This window comes from Wyeomyia smithii, chromosome 2 (assembly GCF_029784165.1).
Source record: "Wyeomyia smithii strain HCP4-BCI-WySm-NY-G18 chromosome 2, ASM2978416v1, whole genome shotgun sequence".
In the NCBI taxonomy this organism is placed as follows: domain Eukaryota; kingdom Metazoa; phylum Arthropoda; class Insecta; order Diptera; family Culicidae; genus Wyeomyia; species Wyeomyia smithii.
This window is the reverse complement of record NC_073695.1, coordinates 126,021,805-126,044,712: the sequence shown is the minus strand read 5'-3', so window position 1 is coordinate 126,044,712 and position 22,908 is coordinate 126,021,805. Positions and strand designations below refer to the sequence as shown.

At 35.8% G+C, this 22,908-nt stretch overlaps 1 protein-coding gene across 4 annotated transcripts; it reads right to left on the bottom strand.

Moving 5' to 3' along the window:
• Nucleotides 1–1,062: 1,062 nt before the first annotated feature.
• LOC129725438 (apolipoprotein D-like) lies at nt 1,063–21,259 on the bottom strand. 4 transcript variants are annotated; one of them, XM_055681293.1, is made up of 6 exons: nt 20,940–21,259; nt 20,725–20,883; nt 19,060–19,208; nt 18,924–18,996; nt 17,529–17,658; nt 1,063–1,453 (listed from the first exon to the last, which is right to left on the bottom strand). In XM_055681293.1, the coding sequence occupies exons 2-6, from the start codon at nt 20,851–20,853 to the stop codon at nt 1,314–1,316; spliced, it is 621 nt and encodes a 206-aa protein (XP_055537268.1). In that variant the 5' UTR covers nt 20,854–20,883; nt 20,940–21,259; the 3' UTR covers nt 1,063–1,313. The 4 variants fall into 4 exon arrangements, with proteins under 4 accessions (XP_055537268.1, XP_055537265.1, XP_055537266.1 ...); XM_055681290.1 differs by having other exon boundaries at nt 20,954–21,259; XM_055681291.1 differs by having other exon boundaries at nt 21,115–21,240.
• Between the last annotated feature and the right edge of the window lie 1,649 nt (nt 21,260–22,908).

Sequence of the window (22,908 nt, the reverse complement as noted above, 5' to 3'; positions counted from 1 at the left end):
CTCAGCATTGGAACGGCCGATTTGGGAAAACTTGGAATTTTATTCAAGGGGTTTAGTAGCTCTAAGTTTTGGTAAAGGTGCCACCCCTCTGGACCCCACTCCGTTTTTGTGAGACGCAAATATGTCTGTGTTTTTTTCTAATTTTTCAAACAGATTGAGCAAACACTGGAAATTTTCATATGTATCACTTGCTCCATGTATCAAATCATGTCAGGTGGATGAAATATGGTATGTTAGAGTGAATTTCGGAGTTTCCAAATAATTTCAGTAAAAAATCACAAGACTACGTATTTTTATAAAAATTCAAACAACAAAACCGTTCTTCAAATTTTGAGCTCTAAATTTTTGCGGTAAGGTCTTCTGAATCCATACGCGATGAAAAATTTATTTTAGCATGCAAACATTTTGAAAAAACCCAGTTTAAATTCACCAAAGTACGTTTTGTCATGGAAACCTGAGTTTCTCAGTCTCCCACGGTAGGTTTCGACTTAACTCTTCAATTTTCAAGTTCTATATTTTGAGAGTAACGTCTTCTGAATCCAAAGATGGTGAAAATCTCTCTCGGTGAAAAGATGGTGAAATCTGTGCATGCTATATCCTTGATCTAGCCTATCATGGTATTCATTTGTCTAAGTTACGATTACAAAGTTTTATTTCAGCCACAATTATAGTCTGCAGGTATTAGTTTTATTTTGTCATCAGAAGGACTATCATACAGCTTCATATGTATGGCTGTTAGCATAGTATGGCTGTGAAGAATACTCGCGGATCATATTTTATGACTATCAAATAAAACCAGAATATAATCATAGACTTTAATTTAAGTTAACATAAAACGAAAACAGAACAATACTAAGTTTTTGAAGTAGTTTGATTGTTACTTGAGCGGTGCAACTGCACACTTGTTGCTACATAAAACAGAAGTTGGTTAAGAGATTCCTTAAATTTAAAATAAAGCCTAGTCCAAGCCGTAAATCCAGAAGGCACAAGTTTACATGGTTATTACTGAAAGGTTATGAAATTAATTATTTTACGGGCGGTTAAGAACAATGAAACAACTCATTATGGTATCAAAACATTTTATTTTTTTAGCTTGCATTTTTCGTTGTATTTTGATTTTATATTATAATAGGTAATCTCAGCTTTAGCATTCCTATGTGCGGGTCATATTTGTTGACTTATTCGTTGGTATATCAAAATAATTTCCAAAATGTACCAGACATTATCTATTAATCACAAATCCTATTATTATTTTATACTCGATGAGCATTTATCATCGATTCTTTCAAAAAAAAAAAAAAAATCCGGTGCAATCACAGAGTATTTGGACAGCCATTGTTCTTGGATATGAATAATCTCTCGGGGTCTAGACTAAGCTGTGTCAATGCACTGTAAATTTTTTTTCTCGTGTCTGCAGAATAATCCCTCTCTCGTCCAAGTAACCAAATTTGATCTGAAAATGTATAAATGAAATAAAACACAAACAGTTAGGAATGTAATTTAACATGAGAAGCAGGGTTGCCAGATATAATTCTGCCCAATAAGCTTAACAAATATTATCTATTTTTTTGAAAACTGCAGTACTCAACCAGCGACAACCTTTTTTTTACTCATGACGTTCATTATACCTAAGCATACCAACTCCTAAAAAAATTCTGATATTTTTTTCAAAATTTAACTTAAGTTGTGCTAAAATTGATTATGAAGAATGATTTCTTTATTTGTTCGTATGTGTCTATCGGATGCAACACACCTGGTCTTGCTATTTCCTTCGCTTTCCATACGATGCAATGTATCCCAACGCACCACAATATTTTCAATGATTTTCTTCATACACGGTGAAAGGAAAAGTAAACGTAAGCAACCTGTGCAGCGGTGTTGCCATTGCTTTGGTATCTTTATGTGCTTGAAACATTCGTCTATATTTTTACAAACCAATGTTATGCTTATGTTTGCGAATTAATTGAGGGAATATTTTAATATATTTTCCAGTACCATAGCAAGCCGGTGGAAATTAGGATTTTCATAGCATATCTGAACTGTTTCTATATCTGTTAGAAAATAAGTTTGCCAACACTGATGCGAAACATTGATGATTGTGGAGAAGAAAAGTTCTGAACACCATCACCGACAAGCTTTTTGTTTCAGTAAACTAGAAGTTTATAATATAAATATTTCAGTGTATAATTAAGATTTGACAGATGTTGAAATGAGCTTACCTATTAGGGTGGGGAATCGTTATATGGAAAAAATGAAATTTGATAGCAGAAAGCCAGAACCAAGTTTTTTTGTTCTGTTTGTTTTGTCTCCGCTTGGCGCATTGCATGTTAAATTTATATGGAGATTTGTATGGAAAAACCAACTTTTTTGTATTTTCCATTCTAAAGAGCTCAACATGGCTTAAACCATAGGTATCATGACTTCAAACGGTAGGTTTTTTGATGCCTAACAACTTGGCCGAAGACACAAAAGAGCTTGGGTGAGCTACTACTAGAGCTGTTCAAAGTTGAGTATGTCGAAATTTTTTGTTGCAAACCATTTTTTCTGCCAACACTGCCAGTGTACCGGCGTCAGTCAGATTTCCATCAGAAGTAACCTCTGAAACACATTGTAGATTCTATTTACGCCCAGAATATTGGCCTAAATTTATTTGCTTGGTCCAGCTGAGTGTATAAACTAGTTACGACAGGTTACTTCTGATGGGAATCCTACTGATGCCGATACATTGGTAATGTTGGCAGAAAACAAGATATTCTGTATTCAAATCGACATACTCAACTTTGAACAGCTATAGCTCTTCTTATGGACATCCTAGCTCTTCAGTGTGTTTGGCAAAGTTGTTAGGTATCTGAAATACTATACTTTAATATAATGTAGTGCATTATTAGAGCATTATTGAGCTCTCTAGAAAGGTAAATGCAAAAAAGTAGGTTTTCCCATATAAATTTTCATGCAAATTTGAAATGCAATGCGCCAAACGGAGACAAGACCAATCGACTTCAGGTAAGTTTAGGGTTGTTTGGGATCCCAAAAGGAACCAAAAAAACTTGGTTCTGGAAAATCGATCATTTTTCCCCACCCTATTAACTATGCAATTTTTAACCTTGGCTTTGTGTAAATAAAACTATGAAATCTTCTTTGAAACAGTGTGCATTAAGTGTTATAATGAAGTCAAATCCATTACGCAGTGCGGTGATCGAGTTGTTGTCACCGGACTAACCGTGATTCTAGAAGGTCAATCCGAAAAATGGCAAAATCATTAGAAATTGACCCGAAATCTGTACGAACTATTCTTAACAAAGATTTAGTATTACGTTGTTACAAATTTTCAAAAAATCATTACCTAAATAACAGGATGAAAGAAAATCGGTACCAAAAATCGGAGATTCTGTTGAAAATAACAGGAGGGTTGTGTGCAAAGCCACGACCGCAAGGTTGGAGTAGAATACTTTTACAAGAAAGATAACCCGGCTGCTTGCGTGTCAGTCATTTTTCCTAGTAAATAAATGTTGACCGTTTATTGGCAGTATTGAAAATTCTGTGCAAATGAAGTTGAAGTACTACTCAATTTCAGTTTGCACATATAAATACGACCTCTCTGAACAGGAAAAGAACAAACTCTTCGCGGCGCAAACAAGTTTCAACAGTCAGGGTATACATGTGAATTCAAATTAACTTTTGGTTAAAGCTCAGACTGAGAAAATATTAAATCTTCAATTCATTTAGAGCTTTCATTAAGGCAATAAAATAACATGTATTGTGTCGTGTTGCGCGGCTTGGAAGAAGAAAATGTTCCCGTCCCCGTGTCGCATGGAAGCAAATTGTTGCGTGTTTGATATTGCCGACGGTAGACATTAGTACGAAGGTGAAATTTCTGCTGTGATGTCAAACTATAACCGTCTTCTTCGAGACGTTACATACTTGTTAATGAAGTGTTATGAATTTTCTAAATCGGGTTTGTTTCTTATATACCGCTTGTTATGCACAGTATCAACAAATCGTAATAAACATCACACTGCTGTGCATTTGCAGCACCATCAAACCACAGTTGCATTTTAGTAATAACCATTCATTATGCTCTTCCAAATACATTTAGTAGCCTTGAAAAAGGCCGATTGCTGCAATTGCAATTTTCATTCAATTATCGCATAAATGCTTTATGGTCAGATAGCGCGTGCTATCCGCTCTGACATAACAAATTTTTCGAACGTTGTGGAATGGGATAGCTGTAAAAATAAGTGTGACTGAATTATTTCCAGTTATACGCGTCAGTAATGTCCAGATACTTATTTTAGGATATTTTGTTCAGATTGAGCTATGCCAGTGATATCGGTGAAACGTTGATTCCAGCTAGGCCTTTGTTGAATAACTCAATTTTCTGTGCTCTGGAGTATTCTTTTTGAATGCTTTCTTGAGTATATGATGATACGATTGATGGTATCTCCGCCAATTCGTATACAAATGCAGATGGTTGCAAATCCGTCGGTAGAATGTTTCTTCCACATCCTGATGTTGATGGTTCCATGAATGAATTGTGTGGATGCTCTTTGAGATCAAATTCATCTTTCACTTCGATACAATATAATCTACCCGAATCACAAATCGATAAAGACGTATTAAAATAAGCTTGACAGTTCAATATTTTTAATTTTGCAATAACGTTTTTGTTTAATTTGCGTAAGATTGATGAGCACCGATGATCAAGAAAGGGTTTACAGCACTTGGGTTTGGTGTATTCCATTTTCACTTTATTCATCTTCACAAAATGCAAACTGTTACTAACACTTTTAAAGAAGGGCAATCGTATTTATATACGAAAACAGACATTATAGGATATTGGTAGCGTACTTTACAAACAGTTATTACTAGTAAACAAGTAGGTAGTGTTGCACGACAAACATATTTTTTTATAAAACATTCGGCAAAGGGGAACGTGTAGGTAGGCTAAGGTACAGCGCCTGAGTTATTTATCCAATCGTTTTATTGTCAAAGAATGAATTGTATATTTTTGATCAAGCATTCCAATGAACGTATGGTTTTTGCTGGAGAACCACGGACAAATCAAGAAAAAAGTGTATTTTCCTAAATTTTAATGATTTTTCGAGCTTAAATTCAAAATAACTCGAAAACCGATGCCTTTAGAATGTCAACTATCAAGAGCTTTTGATTCAAAACGACTCTCTGCATCTTTTAAAATCACCAGAATATAACTATTACATAAAAAAATTAATCTACCATAAAAAAAAACACTTTTTATTTCTCCATCCTGGACTTTTTTAAAACTTGCGTTTTAACGTCAAGTTTAATTACAAAAAAAAAATTTGAAAAAAAAATCCACTCTTTTTTTTTAATTGAAATTTAATGTTTATTTTTAATTTTTTTTGGTAAAAAATTTTTGTTTTGTACAGTGTATATCTTTTATGATGCATTTTTAATTCCCTACAACTCATTCTCAGACAGTTTTTCTATACAGGCAACGGTTTCTGGACTACAATGCTTCGAATAAAACCTATGCCAAAAGACATACGCCATTTTAGAATATAACTCATGGGTATAAAAAATCTCTCCATCTGTGGAAAATACTCAGTTTGCTAAGCCAAATACATGTGCAAAGTTTCATTCAAATAAAAAATGGTCGATATTCGACCATCGGTAATTTCGCGTGATTTGTCTCATATGTACAATATGCAACAGATAAAAAGAAGAATTCGATTGTCTTCCAAAACACAAAACTATACGTTGCTGCGTGTGCGGGAGCTCTATCGGTCCGGCTCCATCGGCTGCCAACATGAAATGAAAAAAATATTTTGTGCATTCGCATTACGAACCAGAGACAGGAAGAAACTTGAAATAAAGGCGGAGTGTTACAACTTGTAAGGCTCCGCCTTTATTACAAGTTCTTTCCAGTTTGTCTCTAGTTCGTAAGTTACGACCTGAGAGAGGCGCGACAGTTCAATTTTGTTTTCGTCTAGGATAGGGAACATATTCTAAGCAGCTTCAAGAACCGCCTGTGTATTGAGACGAAATACTCGAAATGTGTTGGGTGAAATTCCAACAGAAGTATATCAATCTGTTCTCTATCTTTTTCATTGAAATTGTCGATATTGATAAAAATCCAGGAGTTCAAGACCTGCTTTATTCGACTGATTAAAATAGGCGCCACTGCTTAAGCCGTTTCCTACCCTACTTCATTTTCGTTTTTGTGCAAGAAAAATATCTCACAATCGTTTCAATCAAGTCAGCGTGCGCATCTGTCTCTTGTTTTGATGATGATATTATTCAAACATATGTTCAAACTTGAGATGATTTTCATATCGGTTGAATATTATAATATATTTTTGATGTAGCGAAAGTAGATTCGTGGATTCAGTTTCCGTCCGTGCAATTAAGAATTAGTATCTGATAATCTGATGATAATCTTCTGTGAATTAAGGTTAGGTTGCAATGGGATTTGTCTACATTTTTTTTCATCGACATTCGATTGATCCATTATTTTCAACACGGTGGGAACAATTCAGCGACGTGAGAGGCGGTTGGAAACAGACAGATGCATTGAAGGTATGCAACGCATGTTAACCAGCTCAAAATAATAACCAATCCCGTTGATGTGTCGCTTCCGCGCAATGCTCTTTAGGCAAATAAATGTTATGAATCCAAAAGAATTTCAATTTTACAGTGACAGGCACCAGCAATGTTTTTGGGTGGTTAATGCAAGTGCTTACAAGCAGTGCCTTCAAGGTAAAAATAAAAGTTTAGGCAGATTGTTTCCGATATCAACTGTACCATCATTGACTAGTGAGATCCCGCCTATATGAGTTTTATATCTATACTGTGGGTGTCATTATTATTATTGTTCTTACTTTGGGCTTATTCCAATTTCTACATCATGTTAGGAGATGGTTATATATTATTTTACTAAAGAAAACTCTAACATATTTTACAATATATGTGAAGAGATACTAACTTCACCGTCAATTTCAAATAATAAATAGGAATACAGTAAATATTGATTACATAGTGAAAGTTCATATTTACTTGCAAATTAAAAATAAACTATACAGTATTTAAATTCAAAATTTATGGTTGAGCGACGTTGATGAAAATATTGATATGCAGGATTTGATAAAGTGAGAGCTTTCGTAATTTGTTGATTTAAGACCAAAACAAAAAATTGTAAGAAATTAATTCGTGCGAACTTACAAAATTATCACAATGAAACGTGAAATTCAGACAAATTTTATAATAGTTGAAGAGGTTGTTTATAAGACACGACCGCAGAGGTAACGTAGAATACGACAGCCTGTCTTATGTCAATGTCGTTCTTGGAATAGGTTTGGGAATATACTCAATTGGGGTTAATTTAATAGTCTCTTTGCTCAAGATGACGTTTACCTCTGTAGCCGGCACCGCGGTTTCACTTGCTGCCGTATCCAGAACAAGAATGAAATTGAATTGTTTTGAGGCTTTCTTTTGTATCAAGTTGCACTAAGATATCTTAATTTAGGCAGTGGCTACAAAGAGGCTATAGACAAGGGCAAATAGTGCTTTCCCCATCTATGATTAACAGTTCAAATAACAATTTTCTGCATTTTACGATAGCGTAGATAATTTTACAACTGATTGCTGCAATTAGTAAGACTTGCGCGAAAAATTATGTATTTCAGGCTCACTAGCTCCGAAATTCTTCAAATAAACTTTGAGGTTAATTGCGTTTGTCAATGCTATTTATTGACAACTGAATTATTTTTTTTTCAACATGGCAAATTTTTTATTTAGTTTTTAATGATTACAGTGATGATTAAATTCTACATGAGGTGATTTATTAGCAATTATATAACGAGCCACACATGCTATAAACACAGACTAACAGACGTAACACTGGAACCTAGCTCCATCGCCGCAAAAAACGTTCATTTCAAATTTTCAATCGAATAACAGTCATCGCGCGAAAACGTCGTCCGGGGCGCTGTCATGCAATCTCATACATATTTTGTAGTTCCCCATTTGACACATTCAGTAACGCTGGCGCTGATGTCGAAATACATGACGCAGCGCGAATAAAACAGCAGATGGTGCTAGTGTTACTAACGTGAAGTACTGCAATCATCCAAACGATGATTTTATTGAAAATTTGTTCGAAGTGTTATGTCTGTTAGTCTGTACTATAAACATGCACAGACACGCTAGACATGCACTCGCTATATAGCAAACCACGCACGCTATTTAGCAAGCCACACACGATATAAACATGCATACACGCGCTACAGACATGCATACACGCTATAAACATACACACACGCTATACAGCTAGCCACGCACGCTATATAGCATGCCACACTCTAGCCACACGCTATATAGAAAGCCACACACGCTAGCCACACGCTATATAGCAAGCCACACACGCTATATAGCGGGCCACGCACGCTAGCCGCACGTTTTATAGCAAGCCACACACTCTATAAACATGCACACACGCTATAAACATACACACACGCTATACAGCTAGCCACGCACGCTATATAGCATGCCACACTCTAGCCACACGCTACACAGTACCAAAAAATTAAATTCACAACTAATACAAAAGAAAGCACACAACGGTTACTAGCACATAAAGTGAAAAACAAATACAATTTCACACCGTTAATAATGCACAGTACAGAATCGTTTAAAACCATGTAAATTTGTACGTTAAGTGATGTAAACTTAAAACTTTGAATATAAACTTGCATGCAAATTTACATTATATTCATTTACATAGCATGTGAATATAATGCGACACGGAATATTACATGGTTTCCAATGCTCCATTTATGTGCATTAAAACAGATGTAAATTTTTTTTACTGTGTATATAGAAAGCCACACACGCTAGCCACACGCTATATAGCAAGCCACACACACTATATAGCGGGCCACGCACGCTAGCCGCACGTTATATAGCAAGCCACACACTCTATAAACATGCACACACGCGCTACAGACATGCATACACGCTATAAACATACACACACGCTATACAGCTAGCCACGCACGCTATATAGCATGCCACACTCTAGCCACACGCTATATAGAAAGCCACACACGCTATTCGCACACGTTATGTGCACACACGCTATATATACATACGCTGGATGATGGTGGCTTCTCAAACAACAGGTGCGTGCGAGTCTTCGCCTACTGCCATCGGTGTTGATGTCCGCTGCTGCTGCCTGCTGCTAATAAACTGGTTTGCTTGAGGGGAAACAGTCTCTTATATAGCCCAAAGAGTGCATTCCCGGTCAACTAGGTACTCCATTCTGTCGTCCTTTTTAGGGAAAGGCAGCAAGCGACCAATCAAAAGTCGACATTTGCGTTTCGACAATGTTCAACAATTTTCAATATGACAATAGTTTGAACAATCAGATTACAATTTTCTGCATTTGGACGGGTGCTTAAATGATTTTCCAATCGATTGCTGCAAAAATGACAGAAATCGGTTGGAAACTGACTGGGTTTAAAACGTTTGAAATTGGACAATTTTTGTGACGCTCTCGATGTTTTCGGTTTTGAAATTAGATCCCTGTATTGAAATTGGGTCCCTGTACTGCCGCTATTCGCATAATACTACAAGGTATACAGCCCTAGGGTTGTATGAAATGGTGACGTGGGACTAAACACTGTAATTAGGGGATTTTTTGCTACAAAATATACAGAGTCTGCATACAGAATCAATGTGTTTGCTCAGCGACTGTACGTATTTTTATTTTCAGCCTCCCCTGGAAATCAATTTTTGATATATATTCAACAACACTCGAAAGAATATCGTTCATATCTGACGATATTATGCCTGTAGTATTTTTTTGTGCAAACAACTTGTATTTGACAAGGCACAAGCATATCGTGCTTGTTGAAGAAGCACCAAGAATTTCTCATAATGCGTCAACGTCAGAATTAACTCTATATCCTCAAAAACCAAATCCAATTATACTTACGTTATCATAATGAATGGTTTGGTCTTATTTAACTCTAATTAAATCAAATCTTTAATATGGATCTTACTTTCAAAATAATATGGAAGCCCTTACAAAGGTTCATTAAATGGCAAACATAAAAAGATACACGCAAAACTTTTCCTTATTACTTTAGAAGCAATAGCGCAAAATTGCCTTTTGGGTAACAAACCTATTACTTAAAAGGCAATAAAATTCTTCCCCAGTCAAGTAACAACACATACTGCCATATATTCAGCACGTGTTACGGGAGTACGACTATCTAATAATGTTCTTTTCAACTACATGCAAGATTTTTTCTGGCGAAAACTGCTCCCTTTCCATCTCAAGCAAAAAAAAATCACACACCGTCGCATATGTTGCACATGTTACAAGTTTCTTCAATCTCCAATTCATTCGGTGTGCGTGAACTATACACGCATACGGAGAAGAGAAAAAATATGACATCACGATCTCTAAACTGCGTTAGAGAAAAACAAAAACATTCGCTTTCCTGCAAGATATCTAAAACACATACTCATTGCTTCATGGAAACTTATTTGCACCTGTTTGAAAATACAATACTCGTGCCCAAGCATGGAAATTTTCACTCACTAGTAATATTCCATGCAAATGTGTTCTTTGATTCATCAGGTATCGTTCAATTGTTTCCACTCGCGTTCAAGTTTTCCATAAAAACGCTGCTGATTGTTTTTCGCTTATAAAAGTTCCGAATACCATAGAAGGAGATTGAATGATACAAACACGATAGTATTTATTGTATCCAAGTTCACTTGCATTCAACGGTATCGCGAGAATCTTTGAGCTTTTATCGCCAGTGATACAGAATTATGAATCCAAATGAACGTTAGATTGCGTTCAACTGTTTACTTACCGGAGCAAGTAGGTATCATCAATGCTTACGGAAATGGTAGTATGGTGCATTAGCATGTGATATCTGAAATCACTAGGAAACATCGCGGTATATCACGGTGAAAGCACGACGTGGAGTAGCCGAATTACACCTGCAAGCAACCAATATTTGAAACAATCGTTGCGATCGCTGCAGTGCAATCGTTTACGATTCTTTCGTGAAACACTCGCTATATGTTGTTAGCTCCACCTAAAGCGGGCAATACTGAAACAAAATCATCAAAGGTAGCTACCATATATTTCTTTGCTTTAAGTTGTCTCTTGCATGCGTGAGAATGTGTAATTTTTAATAGCGATGGTTTGCTGGGATTGAAAGCTTATGAATAGCAAGTTCAGAAATGATACTTGAATGATTGTTATGTGACACGATTTTTTCCATCCTTGCTCGTGCCTATCCAGACAATATTCGCAGCTTCGGCAACTCTGGTCAGACAGTATTACATATTTCCATTTCAAGTAAACACTGGGGGACGAAACGAAAGTGTTTCTAATTATACATTTGAGGTTGACGGTTGAGATTCTGATTATGTGTGGATGAAGGGGACAAAAATGAACCTGATCGTTGCATCAATACAAATGCAGCGAGTGAAGTCTTGCTAACACATGCATTGCGGTGCTTGGCTGTATGTTCTCCTCCAGAAACACATACAAGCGTGTGGCCGTCATAATTTTTATTACTTTTTGTTTGTTACTCTTTGTGTATAATGCGCAGTCATAAGACACAATGAGTAATAAAAAATTGCCCTAAAGTAATAAAATGTTCCCCGTTTGCGTTGGGTGTATGTTAAACAAAATTATTAACAAGTTCCAGCAAAAAATCGTAGCAATCTACATGTCCTTTATATACGTTTTCCTGAAATCCATCCACGCCCCAGTCTAGTCCTGTTCCCTTCCGCCTACATCCAACCAAACGACAAGAACACCTTAAGACTCCGGATCCGGAAACAGCAACCAGACCCGCACGATACTCTCAGGGCCCGAGGGAGACAACCCAATATGCCAGTCCGTAACATCTTGGCCCAGTAGTGGAACATATTACATATGCTGCTTACCAATGGCAATGGAAAACCATCAAACAACAAACCAGTGCTTTTAATGCAAAACATTCTAGCTTTAAGTTAGATTTAGTTTCAGCTCGTAGTCGGCAGCGAGGATAAACAGTTTGCTTTTAGTTATTAAGATACTTTAGAAAGTAAGCTACCAGATATAATTGGCGTCGTTAAACATTAATTTGTATTTGTGCCGTGTCAAATAAATTATAGATGAAAAAAAAAATCGTAGCAATCCACAATTACATTTTTATTTTTTGCTTAACAATTTTTTTCATTTGCCTTCAACTACATTCGCTGTATCACGAAGACAGGTAATATACGTTTATTATGGTAAAGCTTAAAATGATAATATATCATCTGACAATTTTGAAATGTAAGAAATGAAGATAAAATTAAATAGATATCCGTTGCAAAAATTTACAATTCTCGTTGAGTAATTTACTGCCTGTGATCGCATAGATGTAACATTCGACATTTTATGGATTTCGTGCTTTTTATTGGGAAATGCTTAGAATAGTATGTACTTTTCACATCTAAAAAAATATGCTTATGTTTGTTTGAAAAAAGTCGTAAAAAATACCACGTTGTTTTGTCACATAGCGTGAATAACCGCATAATTGTCAAACTACTTAACTTTTCCAACTTTTTTGTCAAAAAAGTTTGCATCTGAATCCACATCTGCATCCTTTGGAACTCGGAAGTTATGCTGGTCCGGTAACCAAGTGATCCGTTTCTGATGTTCAGCTCATGCTTGTTGAATACATGAAAAAAATCATTTTCCCTGTGATATATTCCAAAAATAGCTTGAAAGTAACGACATAAATGTATCATTGACTTGCGGTTCTTCACTCCACTGGTACTGTCGCTTTTACCGGCATGTTTTCTTTCAAGACATCAGTTTTTATTAGGTTCTTCAGAAATTAACACGCAGGTTTGGAAATTGTTCAAGGATGGGTATTGTTTCAAACTTTTAGGAAAACGTTTACCTTCGAGACATCATATTAGTCTAAGCTCATGGAAGCAAAAATAAATTGACCTATTGGGACGGGGAGACTCTGTCAATTTTTATTTCGATATTGATACAGAGAATATCGCAGGGAACGGATGGTGTCCATGCATGTCGTCTGTGCTAGGAATGCTCGCATGTAATTGGTGTATTCGCGTAAATTTGTTATTGAAACTTTTTATCAATTTTACCGCTTAGCAATGAAATTAGAGTGATAATTAGCATATTACAAAATTGTTATACATTTTATCTATCCAACAACATATCGGTTATTGTTATCCATCGTGTGGTTCGAAATCTGACGCAACATTTGCCCGTTTCATTTACAATTTTACAGAATGCATCCCAGTATAGTAAACAAAGACGTAGTCCCACGTCAATAGTCCTATGTAAAAGTTGCAAGTCCTATGTAAATTTTGCGAAAATGGGTCCATTTTGCCATGTTTTTCAAGAATAGCCATAAGAAAAGTAAGGTTTGATTCCTACAACCTCGCTTTTAATGACTACTCTTGTAGAGTATGCCAAAATGGACCCATTTCCGCAAAATATAAAAAAAACATAGGACTGTTATGCGAATAGCGGCAGTGTAATTGTTGCCGTAAGACGTATTCTGCGTCAAAATATATAGCACATTTACAACTAAATTAGATTGGAAATAAACCAAGGCGAAAAATAGAACAGAAATAATTTATCCTTCACGAATATTTATTTTAAAAATTATGTTGAAAAAATAAATGCCTGATTAATTTACATCGACTACGATACTCTCCATATTTCATTTCATGAGGCCTGCCGGTTCCCAATAACATTTCTTGTCTGGTTCACGATGACATTCGTGAGCATAAAAACAAAGCCAGATGGCGCCTCTCTCTCAGGTTACGACATAGCTCTAAAAATATCAGGAACAGGAAGTGACCTCGAGTAAACAACAACAACAAATCGTTTACAAAGTCAGATCGGTTGTATCCGTTAGTGTCGACTGTGCTTGTGAAGAGAGGTGGTGATTGGTTGCTCGGTATGATTTAGACAATCGATGTTATTTATCAATTTTTCAATAGTGTATCTCAAACAATAGGTCATTTTTGTTACATACATTTAACTTTTAATTTAAGGAGTAAATGTAGTAATGAAGATAGAAAATTAAACTAACTGAAAATATGATTGTAGAAACTACGAAAAATATAGTTCAGCAGGTGGGACTCGAACCCACAACTTCCAATCTCCGGTCAGATGTGTTCCCGTTACACCATCGCAGAACGTTGAAGACGTAGTTCTAGAATCGAGTTTTGTATCGCTTATCCAATTCTCGCACTTCGTACATTTACTCAGTAGAGACTATTATTTATAGCTGGCTATTGTTTCAACACCCTCAGTGGAAGTTGGAATGACTTCTCAGTGTGAGAGATAGAAACGTGCCAGTAAGTTGCCATCTCTACCAGCAGCAACATCGACTTGCGTCACAAACATTTTTACTTTTCTTTTTCCGACTCTAAGCAAAGTCATGCTATTTTTAATTTTAATTTAAGGAGTAAATGTAGTAATAAAGATAGAAAATTAAACTAACTGAAAATATGATTGTAGAAACTACGAAAAATATAGTTCAGCAGGTGGGACTCGAACCCACAACTTCCAATCTCCGGTCAGATGTGTTCCCGTTACACCACCGCAGAACGTTAAAGACGTAGTTCTAGAATCGAGTTTTGTATCGCTTATCCAATTCTCGCACTTCGTACATTTACTCAGTAGAGACTATTATTTATAGCTGGCTATTGTTTCAACACCCTCATTGGATAAGCGATACAAAACTCGATTCTAGAACTACGTCTTTAACGTTCTGCGGTGGTGTAACGGGAACACATCTGACCGGAGATTGGAAGTTGTGGGTTCGAGTCCCACCTGCTGAACTATATTTTTCGTAGTTTCTACAATCATATTTTCAGTTAGTTTAATTTTCTATCTTCATTACTACATTTACTCCTTAAATTAAAATTAAAAATAGCATGATTTTGCTTAGAGTCGGAAAAAGAAAAGTAAAAATGTTTGTGACGCAAGTCGATGTTGCTGCTGGTAGAGATGGCAACTTACTGGCACGTTTCTATCTCTCACACTGAGAAGTCATTCCAACTTCCACTGAGGGTGTTGAAACAATAGCCAGCTTTAAATAATAGTCTCTACTGAGTAAATGTACGAAGTGCGAGAATTGGATAAGCAATACAAAACTCGATTCTAGAACTACGTCTTTAACGTTCTGCGGTGGTGTAACGGGAACACATCTGACCGGAGATTGGAAGTTGTGGGTTCGAGTCCCACCTGCTGAACTATATTTTTCGTAGTTTCTACAATCATATTTTCAGTTAGTTTAATTTTCTATCTTCATTACTACATTTACTCCTTAAATTAAAATTAAAAATAGCATGACTTTGCTTAGAGTCGGAAAAAGAAAAGTAAAAGCATACATTTAACTGTAAAAGAATTTCTGATGCCAAAACCTCGAAGAACTGAAAAGAAATGACTGATATATAAGCGCTCAAAATCTGACCACTTTTCCCTGGTTTTCCCTTGTTGAATTACTAGATTTTCAAATCCAGGCGCCTAACTTCGACATAGACGTTAGTCAACGTCAAAAATAATAATAATAACACTAAAACTAACTATAAATCCATACAAAAAGCTTTAAATAACTTTAAAAATTTTGCTTCACCAATCCGATTGGGACGGTTCACTAGGGATATAATCACTGAATGGCAGCTTCAAATCCTTTAACGAATACAAGAGGTCATTTATTTATTACGTAACGTACCTAGGAGAAGGGGATATTCAATGAAGAGTTCTATTGTGCGAGGCCCCCATGCAAAATTAGGTTATTCAGGGATAGAAGGTACCTATTCAAAATTGCTAAAATTGAGCGTTACGTAACATGTAAATGTCCCTAATGATATGGTTTTATGATTAAAGAGTATTTCGACGCAAAATATACAACTACTTTAAGGCAAAAATCTTCATAAGGAAATTAAAAAACAGCAATTCTTATGAGAATGTTTTTTTTTACATATAATCGTTTTGTGGGTCCATTAAATGAACTCGAATCAACTTCAAATTGGCATGGAACTTTGGCTTGGCTTATATTTGGAGTAAAAAGGAAACTTTTTCCGCCCGGCGTTCATCGAAATCGCATGATGTTACAAAAATGGCCACTCTACTATACACGTTTACTAGTGTGCGCAGGTGAAAAGTCACTTATCTCTATGATATGATGCACTATGCTCAACCTTCATTTTCAGATAATGCATTTGAGATAGAATTAAATTGACAACTTTCATCAATATTAATATTTTTTTCCTGTATAATTTTGAACTATAATTTTTCGAGAGCAGATCATGAATCTAGGTCTTGCGATTTCTAGAAATTAAGCGAATGTGGTATTCAAGCCTGGATTATGGAGAACTAAAAAATTAGAAATGCATTGAACTAACGTACACATTTGCTGTTCTAGTGTGAAATCAGCATCATTGTTATCTATTACTGTTTCCCTACGTTCGATTATTAAAAAAAATTAGTTGCTTCTAGCCAGCATTTAAAAATTGGTTTGTGATCGAAAAAAATAGACTCATATACTCCAGTGATCATGCTTGTCATTCTCCTCAGTATGTGAAAGGAGAGGAGAAAAAATTCACCGCGCACTTCCCTTCCAGTATTTGCTTGCGTGTAGCAAATGCTTTCACCACACTGCTTCTTTCTCACTCCAAAGTGTCTCAACCAGCTTACAGAGAGACAAACACACTTCCAGCTCACCCCACATCTGATAGAAACAAGAGGGGTGAATCACTCTACAGAGAAAACGCAGAAGTGCACAACAGTGTCCACTGGCGAGTAGTCCGGAAGGTGAAAAAAACCTACCGGGCAAAAATGTAGTCCTCGTGTAGCTACGAGCGAATTCCACCAGAGTAAATTCGACCGGCACGAGCAACGCAGTCTATTTTTTTTCTCCCAATCTCTTTTCCTCTTCTGCCATGCTCAAGAAATCAACTGTGAAACGCACCGCAGATAGCTCTGCAGTGTAGTTATTGTGCGTGATGTCCACACGTGTGAGAAGGTACACCATAGTTCATTGTCAAGCAAGAGAGAGATTTCAGATTTCACCGCAGTGCGTTCAGGTAGCTCAACAGATAAAAATCGTTTGTCGCTCTCTTCTAGCATGAGCGTATTGTTTTGCTCTTTAGTGTGACGGCATTTGTCTCCTCAGTGCAAGATGTTCTCCTGCACTCTAGAGGTTTACTGAGGAGAAAAGACAAGCATGCCAGTGATAACATCCATAATATTTGCGAAAACCACGTCAAGCTTAACTCTCTGAAAACTATCTTTTAAATTCATTTCATTCATTATTGAAATTGGACTTATGTTGGTATACGATTTGTAATTGACTGGCCTAATATGTATAAAGTAATAGTTAGTATAACAGAGGTTTCTGCACCACTAGGTGGATTAATTCAGGTTTTTTTTGTCATAAAATGCTGAAGGATTGAAGGATAATTATTGTGGATTTAAAAAGGATTTTAGGAATACTTACCGGCATAAACGGCAACAAAACTGGAACACGACCAGAGAATAGCAAAATCATTATAATTGGTATACAGGATTTGATATTTTCCTGAGCCGGGCAAAAGCTTAGCCAACGCACTGGGAAGCCTTGTTTTTAACTAAAATATTAAAAACCAATAAAAAATTTTTTAATTGACTACAATTGTTCTAGCTCAAATATACTCAAACGATTTAGGGAAGTAAAATTTAACGAAGTCTATCTTTTATTTATTGAGAGGGGACCTAACCCTGGAAGGTCGAAAAATAATGAATTTCCGTGACTTTTTTCGGATGTTTAACGTATAGTAAAGTGTTCGGGTATTTTGGCTATTCATTGAGGTATATTCGAAGATGTATTTTGCATATCGTGAATGCAAATATAGTGAGTGTTACGCTATTGGCAGCTGGAACGTGGATGCTCTCTCTAAATTAGTACTTAATTGGTGGTAAGTTTTTCTCAGCATCTATTGAACCGGTTTGGCAGAAAGTTTGTTTGAACATGTAAAAATGGATTATTTAACTTGTTACCCCATAGCCGTTTTTGAACATTTCAAAAATTGCCAAAGTGGCGGTCATTTTAGTAAAACAAATATTTTTCTTGATGAAACATCACTATTTAAATAATCATAAAAAATTGTAAAATTCAGATATTGAAAAACGGCTGTGTAACAAGTTAGATAACCCTTTCCGATCGAGCCCACACAATTGTGTAGGTAAAAAATGACTGATAACAAAACCTATATAAAAACGCTTGCTCCGGTTTTTTATTTTTCGTAGCAGCTGCGATGTTGACACTAGCGGTGTGAAAAATAAAACAATGAATAGGACGTTCAAAAAGCGAGAGAGAAGGTTATGTTTAAGTCACCTTCTACCTACGCAATTATATAGGACCGGGCGGAAAGGGATAATCCATTTTTACATGCTAAAACAAAATTTCAGCTAAATCGGTTCAAAAGATACTAAGAAAAACTTTCCACCAGTTGAAAAAAACATGGTTTCGAGAAAAACGCTACCACCAGTATAATACTTACTATGTTTGCAGACACGACATGCAAAATACATCTTCAAATATACCTTAGTCAATAGCCAGAATATACGAACATTCACCTCACTCTAAACATCCGAAAAACAAATCAGGAAAATTCATTATTTTCCAACCTTCCAGAGTAGGTTCCTTCCTAACCAGGTGTGCCGATTATGGCCTATAGAATTTAAATTAAGTAGTGTCATAACTGGTAACAATGCCTTTATGCGATACAGCCACTTGCCATAACTAGCTGGCCTACCCTATATTATCATGGAATTTGTTGAAAGAACCGTCATGACTGAATGAACATAGTTGAGCTGAAATAATTGTAATTTTGTAGTCAGTAGTTTTGCAAACCTGCACCGACATAATAGAAGATTTCTCATTCTCTGTGATAGCATCACCTATGCTTACTGAAGGGTTTCCTGTCCTTGAATCAATTGTAAGTTATTACAATATGAGAATGAGATAAAGTTTCTTTACAATCACTTACCATCGGTTTACTGTTTTAATGGCGATTTCTAGCTGCGGTCGACCGTCGATGTCACGTATGGTTGTATTTTCGAAAGTAAGTGTGGTACAACCGGATGCAATTTCTGGTAGGTAAAACGATCTTTCCACCTCATACCATTTCCCAAGAAACTGCAAGGGTTTATAAGAGCAGAGTTATACGTTTTAACATCATTAAAGAATTAATTATTATTAAATATTTCGTAAACTTAAAGTGTTCAAAAGATTATTTATGAGTTTTGCGAATTACAGTAACCAATAGAATCAAAACATTGATTTACTAAAAATGTCAGTACTGAATTCGTTTTCTGGAGAACAGCCTAAAAGGTCAAATACCAAAAGGATAAATGTTCTCCTACACTAATATCCCTACTACAAAGCTACTTCAATTGAGTAAGTGACGTGTGCATGTCAAACTACTGTTTTTCTTATCCCGTTTTGCTACATAATAATCATTGATTAAGGTTACTTTCGCTTAACCTGCCTCAGTATTTTCAAAATTCACGTTTTTCTATTTCCAAAGGATTCAGAATAAAATTCTGAAAATGATTTTGAAGCGTCCTCCTTGGTTTGGTACACTCGAATTACATAGACTTACTGGTGTTGAACCATTAGAAGCTATGTCAAATAAAATTATTAACAATTTTCGACAAAAATCGTTGCAATCCTCAATTGCTACGATAAGCTCTCTTTATAGCCAATAAGTTAGCAATTAAGTTAGTTATAAGTTTACTTCCCCTATTCTGACAAGTAGGTTTGAATCCCTACGAACGATAAGTCCTAATTGCGAAAGCAAACAAATCCTAACAAATAAAATTACAAATTTTTAACAGTGTTGAGAAGTCACCATTTGTGATTGGACACACATACTCATTACTTACTAATATTTATTATAAATACTTAAGCTACTAACAAATAAAAAATTAAAAAAAGATTTTCTATTACCGACCCTCCCCTCGAAAGGAAATCCTTGCTACGTCACTGACGAGCGTAAATCACTTTCGACAAGAACTCTAATTATGACAACATAAGTTCGATTATATAGGCTATGCACACACACATGCAGAAAATGATCAATTCGTCGGACTGAGACGACTCGCCTATATTTGGGCCGTTGTTCATTTCAAGATCTTTGATTTTGCCAGTAATTGCTATTCTTTTCTAGGAGAAAGATAAAAAAAATAGTAGACCTTTTAAATGTGTTTGAGTAAAAATATTAGATAAATTGAATCATAATGAATATGTTAATAAATGTTCCCTCAAGACAAAACATCTTAACTTTAGCACCAGATTATTACATAACGAACAATATTCGAATTGAAAATTGTTCGTAATCATCCATATTTCAAGTTGTATTGAAAGTTATATAGAGAATTTTGTGAAAAGTATCAGTTAAGTCCATAATTTTTTAAACTGTTACGATTTTAGTTCTATGATACACCAAAACCAGATTATTGACGTAGGTTGTAAGAATGGTTATAAACAAATATTGATTACTTTCCTCTATATTCGTTGAAGTTTTATGCAATCAATGTTGTCGACCTCGATCTAATGCGTGCGAAAGTGGTTGTTTCGTATGTATTTTGCATTACATTTGCAGAGTTCTTGGTTGTTTGGGTTTGGGATTGTTATTTTCGATGGTGCTTACTTTAGTCATGTTGAACTTTGGCATTGAGGGGTAGTTGGGACACTTTCCGAACCCCGATGACTCAATATACTTCAATTGAGCAGCGCACAGAAGTATGGTACAAATTTGAAGTGCTGGTTGCAATTTCATGTCTACTTCTTTCAACACACTGTTTCGTTACTGTGAGGAAACGCGAGGAAAATAAGAAATAAATAAATCCCATACTACTTCTTCACCTATAAAGCCATACTAATGACGGTAGTCTACACTGATCGGGTCAAACACGTGTTGCATTAAGGTTTTTCACTTCTTACATTTGAAATAATAATAATAATAATAATTAAGTTGATCACTGTATTAATAATTTTTGAATGTTTCGTATTCGATCTAATTTTAAACAGTTAATATCACCCATCAACGCAAGTTGTGTTCGCAGCTTAGAAATCAACACATTTAGCAATGGCTTAACGTTCCGACTTTTCAGATTCACGAAAGGTATGCGCATGAGTAATGTATTAACGACATGACGACTTGTGTGTGACTGGTTTCAGTTATTCCGCTAGGAGTGGGAAGAAGGCGATAACATTCATTTGTTTACCTTTTCCAATCAGTATCTGCAATCACTTCTCACTGAATTCGATGAAACTGTAATGAAGGTACTGTTATTTGGGCGCAAGTTTAAGACACGTTGCATAACTTGGGGCGTACTTGAGAGAAACGGTTGCTTACGAGAGAATGGGACACCTGAAACAATGTCCAATAGCAAGAGATGGCGCTTTTTCAGTGGTAGTAAAATCGAAATTTCTCCGAGTATTTTGCTCATTGATCGAGAATACAGCTATCAACTATACATTTTATTCTAACTTTCTGGTACTTCCTTTCACTTCACAATTGTATAGCAACATGTCAAAAGGGTCTATCTACTTTCATCGATTTTCTTGATTGACTTTTCATTTGTTCAATAGTTCAGCTAAGGTAACTATTCCCAACGTGGTTTTAATTTAAAAAGCTAGATTAGATTCGCCGCTACCAAATGGTGTAAAGGACATATCATGAAACGTGTTTAATAAGCCGTGGCGGTTGAAAGAAACCGATCGATTAAAAAATCGGTGAAACCAGATAGATCCTTTTGACATGTTGCTCTACAATTTATTTTTATCAAAACAAATGTTTTTCCTATATAACTCCATTGCGTCTTACTACCATTCGTCCATGAGCCCGTGGTGTTGATTTTGGCAACAGCTTAAAATAGGGCGAGAGCCGTGTGGTTGAAAGTGGATGCGTTAAGTTTAGGATTTTAAGAGCTCAAATGGAAGCAATAAAATTTTGTTCTGGCTCTTTGCTAACAAGTTTTAACATTTCCATCTGACGATGAACCGCTCCAATACTCTTAGTCAAGCAACGACATCTAGTTCTGGTGTGAATGAAAAAATCGATAGTTCCAGCAATTTTTCAATAGATGGCAATACACAAACAGTTGCGCTCACTGGTGTGATTTATTAGCAAAAATTAGCGGCGGTGTCCCATTAATGCTTCAGTGGCCAATTTATTTATTCTTCTGATTTTTTTTTAAACAATCTCAGCAAACAGTTCATAAATACCTAGTATGTTTATTTGTAAAAATGTGAGGTTCACCAAAAAGCAGTGTAGGGCAGGTGGACGGAAAAAGTTCCGAATTTATGTTTCTCATATACACTAAGGTCGCCTTTTACGCGGGTTTTTTTTACGCGGGTTATTTTTTACGCGGATTCCGGAATTTACGCAGTTTTTTTACGCGGTTTTTTTTACGCGGATTCCGGAATTTACGCGGTTTTTTTTTACGCGGATCCCGGAATTCTTGCGGTATTTTTTTGCGCGGATTTCGGTTTCCCCTTACTCGAAATGCAAAATGAACGCTGGTTTTTTTTTCGCGGATTTCGGAATTTACTCGTTTTTTTACGCGGATTCCGGAATTTACGCGGTTTTTTAAAGCGGTTTTTGTTACGCGGCACGTATCCTCGTGTAAAAAGCGACTTTAGTGTACACTCATTTTCTTAGCAAAAAAGGTAACTATGGAGCTATAACTTAGAAAAAGAAACATGATATGCTTAAAATCGGTGTTTTAATTGCCTTTTTTGTACCTTTTTTGGTGCGGATTTTTCGGGTGATTTTTTTAATTAATTTGTTGATTACTAGTTTATGTTTCCGAGGTTTTTTTTTTTTTTT

Coding starts and splice junctions, on each gene's coding strand:
- LOC129725438 (XM_055681292.1), bottom strand. CDS start 20,853: ATGAAATTGCAACCAGCACTTCAAATTTGTACCATACTTCTGTGCGCT. Junction 18,997..19,059: donor ATTAAAACAGTAAACCGATG/GTAAGTGATTGT, acceptor AATTGATTCAAG/GACAGGAAACCCTTCAGTAA. Junction 17,659..18,923: donor CTTCTATTATGTCGGTGCAG/GTTTGCAAAACT, acceptor TTAATATTTTAG/TTAAAAACAAGGCTTCCCAG.